Here is a 7,816-nt window from a genome sequence, read left to right on the forward strand (position 1 = left end):
ATGGCCCCATATACAGCCCTGACAGCACACAGGACCACAGAGGGGAATGGCCCCATATACAGCCCTGACAGCACACAGGACCACAGAGGAGAATGGCCCCATATACAGCCCTGACAGCACACAGGACCACAGAGGGGAATGGCCCCATATACAGCCCTGACAGCACACAGGACCACAGAGGGGAATGGCCCCATATACAGCCCTGACAGCACACAGGATCACAGAGGAGAATGGCCCCATATACAGCCCTGACAGCACACAGGATCACAGAGGGGAATGACACCATATACAGCCCTGACAGCACACAGGATCACAGAGGGGAATGGCCCCATATACAGCCCTGACAGCACACAGGATCACAGAGGGGAATGGCCCCATATACAGCCCTGACAGCACACAGGATCACAGAGGGGAATGACACCATATACAGCCCTGACAGCACACAGGATCACAGAGGAGAATGGCCCCATATACAGCCCTGACAGCACACAGGACCACAGAGGGGAATGGCCCCATATACAGCCCTGACAGCACACAGGATCACAGAGGAGAATGGCCCCATATACAGCCCTGGCAGCACACAGGATCACAGAGGATAATGGCCCCACATACAGCCCTGACAGCACACAGGACCACAGAGGGGAATGGCCCAATATACAGCCCTGACAGCACACAGGATCACAGAGGGGAATGGCCCCATATACAGCCCTGACAGCACACAGGATCACAGAGGAGAATGGCCCCATATACAGCCCTGACAGCACACAGGACCACAGAGGGGAATGGCCCCATATACAGCCCTGACAGCACACAGGACCACAGAGGGGAATGGCCCCATATACAGCCCTGACAGCACACAGGACCACAGAGGGGAATGACCCCATATACAGCCCTGACAGCACACAGGATCACAGAGGGGAATGGCCCCATATACAGCCCTGACAGCACACAGGATCAGAGGGGAATGGCCCCATATACAGCCCTGACAGCACACAGGACCACAGAAGGGAATGGCCCCATATACAGCCCTGACAGCACACAGGACCACAGAAGGGAATGGCCCCATATACAGCCCTGACAGCACAGAGGGGAATGGCCCCATACACAGCCCTGACAGCACACAGGATCACAGAAGAGAATGGCCCCATATACAGCCCTGACAGCACACAGGACCACAGAGGGGAATGGCCCCATATACAGCCCTGAAAGCACACAGGATCACAGAGGGGAATGGCCCCATATACAGCCCTGACAGCACACAGGACCACAGAGGATAATGGCCCCATATACAGCCCTGACAGCACACAGGACCACAGAGGATAATGGCCCCATATACAGCCCTGACAGCACACAGGACCACAGAGGGGAATGGCCCCATATACAGCCCTGACAGCACACAGGACCACAGAGGGGAATGACCCCATATACAGCCCTGACAGCACACAGGATCACAGAGGATAATGGCCCCATATACAGCCCTGACAGCACACAGGATCACAGAGGAGAATGGCCCCATATACAGCCCTGACAGCACACAGGATCACAGAGGAGAATGGCCCCATATACAGCCCTGACAGCACACAGGACCACAGAGGGGAATGGCCCCATATACAGCCCTGACAGCACACAGGACCACAGAGGATAATGGCCCCATATACAGCCCTGACAGCACAGAGGATCAGAGGGGAATGACCCCATATACAGCCCTGACAGCACAGAGGACCACAGAGGGGAATGGCCCCATATACAGCCCTGACAGCACACAGGATCACAGAGGGGAATGGCCCCATATACAGCCCTGACAGCACACAGGATCAGAGGGGAATGGCCCCATATACAGCCCTGACAGCACACAGGATCACAGAGGAGAATGGCCCCATATACAGCCCTGACAGCACACAGGATCACAGAGGAGAATGGCCCCATATACAGCCCTGACAGCACACAGGATCACAGAGGGGAATGGCCCCATATACAGCCCTGACAGCACAAAGGACCACAGAGGAGAATGGCCCCATATACAGCCCTGACAGCACACAGGATCACAGAGGAGAATGGCCCCATATACAGCCCTGACAGCACACAGGATCACAGAGGAGAATGGCCCCATATACAGCCCTGACAGCACACAGGATCACAGAGGAGAATGGCCCCATATACAGCCCTGACAGCACACAGGATCACAGAGGATAATGGCCCCATATACAGCCCTGACAGCACACAGGATCACAGAGGGGAATGGCCCCATATACAGCCCTGACAGCACAGAGGATCAGAGGGGAATGACCCCATATACAGCCCTGACAGCACAGAGGACCACAGAGGGGAATGGCCCCATATACAGCCCTGACAGCACACAGGATCACAGGGGAATGGCCCCATATACAGCCCTGACAGCACACAGGACCACAGAGGGGAATGGCCCCATATACAGCCCTGACAGCACACAGGACCACAGAGGGGAATGGCCCCATATACAGCCCTGACAGCACACAGGATCACAGAGGAGAATGGCCCCATATACAGCCCTGACAGCACACAGGACCACAGAGGGGAATGGCCCCATATACAGCCCTGACAGCACAGAGGGGAATGACACCATATACAGCCCTGACAGCACACAGGATCACAGAGGGGAACGGCCCCATATACAGCCCTGACAGCACACAGGGTCACAGAGGGGAATGGCCCCATATACAGCCCTGACAGCACACAGGGTCACAGAGGGGAATGGCCCCATATACAGCCCTGACAGCACACAGGATCACAGAGGGCAATGACACCATAAACAGCCCTGACAGCACACAGGACCACAGAGGAGAATGGCCCCATATACAGCCCTGACAGCACACAGGATCACAGAGGGGAATGGCCCCATATACAGCCCTGACAGCACAAAGGACCACAGAGGAGAATGGCCCCATATACAGCCCTGACAGCACACAGGACCACAGAGGGGAATGGCCCCATATACAGCCCTGACAGCACACAGGACCACAGAGGATAATGGCCCCATATACAGCCCTGACAGCACAGAGGATCAGAGGGGAATGACCCCATATACAGCCCTGACAGCACAGAGGACCACAGAGGGGAATGGCCCCATATACAGCCCTGACAGCACACAGGATCACAGGGGAATGGCCCCATATACAGCCCTGACAGCACACAGGATCACAGAGGGGAATGGCCCCATATACAGCCCTGACAGCACACAGGATCAGAGGGGAATGGCCCCATATACAGCCCTGACAGCACACAGGATCACAGAGGAGAATGGCCCCATATACAGCCCTGACAGCACACAGGATCACAGAGGATAATGGCCCCATATACAGCCCTGACAGCACACAGGATCACAGAGGAGAATGGCCCCATATACAGCCCTGACAGCACACAGGATCACAGAGGGGAATGGCCCCATATACAGCCCTGACAGCACAAAGGACCACAGAGAATGGCCCCATATACAGCCCTGACAGCACACAGGACCACAGAGGGGAATGGCCCCATATACAGCCCTGACAGCACACAGGATCACAGAGGAGAATGGCCCCATATACAGCCCTGACAGCACACAGGATCACAGAGGAGAATGGCCCCATATACAGCCCTGACAGCACAAAGGACCACAGAGGGGAATGGCCCCATATACAGCCCTGACAGCACAAAGGACCACAGAGGGGAATGGCCCCATATACAGCCCTGACAGCACACAGGATCACAGAGGATAATGGCCCCATATACAGCCCTGACAGCACACAGGATCACAGAGGGGAATGGCCCCATATACAGCCCTGACAGCACAGAGGATCAGAGGGGAATGACCCCATATACAGCCCTGACAGCACAGAGGACCACAGAGGGGAATGGCCCCATATACAGCCCTGACAGCACACAGGATCACAGGGCAATGGCCCCATATACAGCCCTGACAGCACACAGGACCACAGAGGGGAATGGCCCCATATACAGCCCTGACAGCACACAGGACCACAGAGGGGAATGGCCCCATATACAGCCCTGACAGCACACAGGATCACAGAGGAGAATGGCCCCATATACAGCCCTGACAGCACACAGGACCACAGAGGGGAATGGCCCCATATACAGCCCTGACAGCACAGAGGGGAATGACACCATATACAGCCCTGACAGCACACAGGATCACAGAGGGGAACGGCCCCATATACAGCCCTGACAGCACACAGGGTCACAGAGGGGAATGGCCCCATATACAGCCCTGACAGCACACAGGATCACAGAGGGGAATGGCCCCATATACAGCCCTGACAGCACACAGGATCACAGAGGGGAATGGCCCCATATACAGCCCTGACAGCACACAGGACCACAGAGGAGAATGGCCCCATATACAGCCCTGACAGCACACAGGATCACAGAGGGGAATGGCCCCATATACAGCCCTGACAGCACACAGGACCACAGAGGAGAATGGCCCCATATACAGCCCTGACAGCACACAGGATCAGAGGGGAATGGCCCCATATACAGCCCTGACAGCACACAGGACCACAGAGGATAATGGCCCCATATACAGCCCTGACAGCACAGAGGATCAGAGGGGAATGACCCCATATACAGCCCTGACAGCACAGAGGACCACAGAGGGGAATGGCCCCATATACAGCCCTGACAGCACACAGGATCACAGGGGAATGGCCCCATATACAGCCCTGACAGCACACAGGATCACAGAGGGGAATGGCCCCATATACAGCCCTGACAGCACACAGGATCAGAGGGGAATGGCCCCATATACAGCCCTGACAGCACACAGGATCACAGAGGAGAATGGCCCCATATACAGCCCTGACAGCACACAGGATCACAGAGGATAATGGCCCCATATACAGCCCTGACAGCACACAGGATCACAGAGGAGAATGGCCCCATATACAGCCCTGACAGCACACAGGATCACAGAGGGGAATGGCCCCATATACAGCCCTGACAGCACAAAGGACCACAGAGAATGGCCCCATATACAGCCCTGACAGCACACAGGACCACAGAGGGGAATGGCCCCATATACAGCCCTGACAGCACACAGGATCACAGAGGAGAATGGCCCCATATACAGCCCTGACAGCACACAGGATCACAGAGGATAATGGCCCCATATACAGCCCTGACAGCACACAGGATCACAGAGGGGAATGGCCCCATATACAGCCCTGACAGCACAGAGGATCAGAGGGGAATGACCCCATATACAGCCCTGACAGCACAGAGGACCACAGAGGGGAATGGCCCCATATACAGCCCTGACAGCACACAGGATCACAGGGGAATGGCCCCATATACAGCCCTGACAGCACACAGGACCACAGAGGGGAATGGCCCCATATACAGCCCTGACAGCACACAGGACCACAGAGGGGAATGGCCCCATATACAGCCCTGACAGCACACAGGATCACAGAGGAGAATGGCCCCATATACAGCCCTGACAGCACACAGGACCACAGAGGGGAATGGCCCCATATACAGCCCTGACAGCACAGAGGGGAATGACACCATATACAGCCCTGACAGCACACAGGATCACAGAGGGGAACGGCCCCATATACAGCCCTGACAGCACACAGGGTCACAGAGGGGAATGGCCCCATATACAGCCCTGACAGCACACAGGATCACAGAGGGCAATGACACCATAAACAGCCCTGACAGCACACAGGACCACAGAGGGGAATGGCCCCATATACAGCCCTGACAGCACACAGGATCACAGAGGGCAATGACACCATAAACAGCCCTGACAGCACACAGGACCACAGAGGGGAATGGCCCCATATACAGCCCTGACAGCACACAGGACCACAGAGGAGAATGGCCCCATATACAGCCCTGACAGCACAGAGGATCAAAGGGGAATGACCCCATATACAGCCCTGACAGCACACAGGACCACAGAGGGGAATGGCCCCATATACAGCCCTGACAGCACACAGGATCACAGAGGGGAATGGCCCCATATACAGCCCTGACAGCACAGAGGATCAAAGGGGAATGACCCCATATACAGCCCTGACAGCACACAGGACCACAGAGGGGAATGGCCCCATATACAGCCCTGACAGCACAGAGGACCACAGAGGGGAATGGCCCCATATACAGCCCTGACAGCACACAGGATCACAGGGGAATGGCCCCATATACAGCCCTGACAGCACACAGGATCAGAGGGGAATGGCCCCATATACAGCCCTGACAGCACACAGGACCACAGAGGGGAATGGCCCCATATACAGCCCTGACAGCACACAGGACCACAGAGGGGAATGGCCCCCGCCTACAGATAGCAGCAGGGCAGAGAGAGTGTGTGTGTGTGTGTGTGTGTGTGTGTGTGTGTGTGTGTGTGTGTGTGTGTGTGTGTGTGTGTGTGTGTGTGTTCAGCAGCCGGGGTCTTACATCCGTCCTGTGCACTGGGCAGGTGGCATGGCCCCAGTACACAGGAGTAGCGGGGAGATGCCACCTACAGCTGTGAGGACTGCAGCTCTGGATGGAGGACCATGGAGCGGACATATCCCGTCACGCGTAATACGCAGGCCGGCCCGTGTGCACGGAGTCCCGGGGCAGCAGTAACGTCCACACACAGCGCTGTCGCTTACCTCTGTATACAGTCACAAGCGCCGTTACTTCCACTCTACCAGAAAAAATTCAAATTTCGGGCTCCATCAAAGCGCATGCGCAGTAATAGCGGTTTCTAAAAAGCAACCAATCCAAATGATTAGTGGGCGTGGCTACCACGACGGCCGAGAGTGCAGGTCTAATTCGGCCATTTTTGGCCTGGGTACAGAGATGGTTCAAACGACGAGAAAGGGAATGAGAGGGGGCGGAGCATCTCCCTGTGTAGTCAGTGATGAAGCCAGCGCTGCACAGCAAAGCCGTGATGGTGAATACCAGACTGTATGCGCGCCTCCCAGGTGTGACGTCAGTGCCGGGGGCGTGTCATACTGAGATGACTAAGCCAAGGTAGGAGGAGAAGCCAGTCACCGTCATCCATGACTATGAGCCCTCTGCTGCCGGTGTGCTGAGCAGCAGGGAGCTTGGTCAGTGGTCTCAAGAGAGAAACAAGAGTGATTATTAATTAACGGGTTGAAGTTTTCTTACTTTTGGTTGAAGGAGCCTGATACTTGGGGCTATTTAGTGGGATTTGGGGAGTTAATGTTTGTGTGATCTGTGAGTTTTGAGGGGATTATTGCACGTCATCGAGGCTCCCCGAGCACTGATTGGGGGGGTTAATGCACGCTTGTGGGGTCTGGGTGAGCTCTCTGGGGGTTAAAGGGAACCTGTCACCCCTAAAATCGATGATGAGCTAAGCCCCCGATGTTACCTGAAAGATGAGAAAAAGAGGTTATATTATACTCCCCCAGGGGCGGTCCCGGTACGATGGGTGGTCCGGGTCCGGCGCCTCCCATCTTCTTACGATGATGTCCTCTTCACGCTGCGGCTCCGGCGCACTTTATCTGTCCTGTTGAGGGCAGAGCAAAGTACTGCAGTGGGCAGGCGCTGGGCCCCTCTGACCTTTCCCGGCACCTGCGCACTGCAGTACTTTGCTCTCCCCTCAACAGGACAGATAAAGTGCGCCGGAGCCGCAGCGTGATAGATGGTCTGCTTTTCCCCATAAAAACACGACAAACTGTTGTGCATGCAAAGTGCATGTTCACACTGGCCACTGAACAGAAAAACAAAACAGACATAATTGAATATCCTGAAGTAAATAAATCGCATAGTGCATGAAAATAATATAGGCTATTTAGCTAGCATGTTTTTTATAAAAAAAAAA

General features: G+C 55.4%; 1 protein-coding gene across 4 annotated transcripts in view; it reads right to left on the reverse strand.

The window, feature by feature from the left end:
- Positions 1-7,489, reverse strand: part of SGO2 (shugoshin 2) — a 137,291-nt gene extending 129,802 nt beyond the window's left edge. The window contains exon 1 of one of the 4 annotated variants that reach the window (XM_077275698.1): positions 7,364-7,489. Coding sequence is in view for 1 of the 4 variants with exons in the window: in XM_077275695.1 (XP_077131810.1) it covers positions 6,439-6,552 (114 nt within the window). In the remaining 3 variants the exon portion in view is untranslated. Of the gene's footprint in view, positions 1-6,438; positions 6,768-7,363 lie in introns of those variants that run through there. The other 3 variants (XM_077275696.1, XM_077275695.1, XM_077275697.1) reach the window with 3 other exon arrangements.
- Positions 7,490-7,816: the final 327 nt, after the last annotated feature.

This window comes from Ranitomeya variabilis, chromosome 7 (genome assembly GCF_051348905.1).
Source record: "Ranitomeya variabilis isolate aRanVar5 chromosome 7, aRanVar5.hap1, whole genome shotgun sequence".
Lineage (NCBI taxonomy): Eukaryota > Metazoa > Chordata > Amphibia > Anura > Dendrobatidae > Ranitomeya > Ranitomeya variabilis.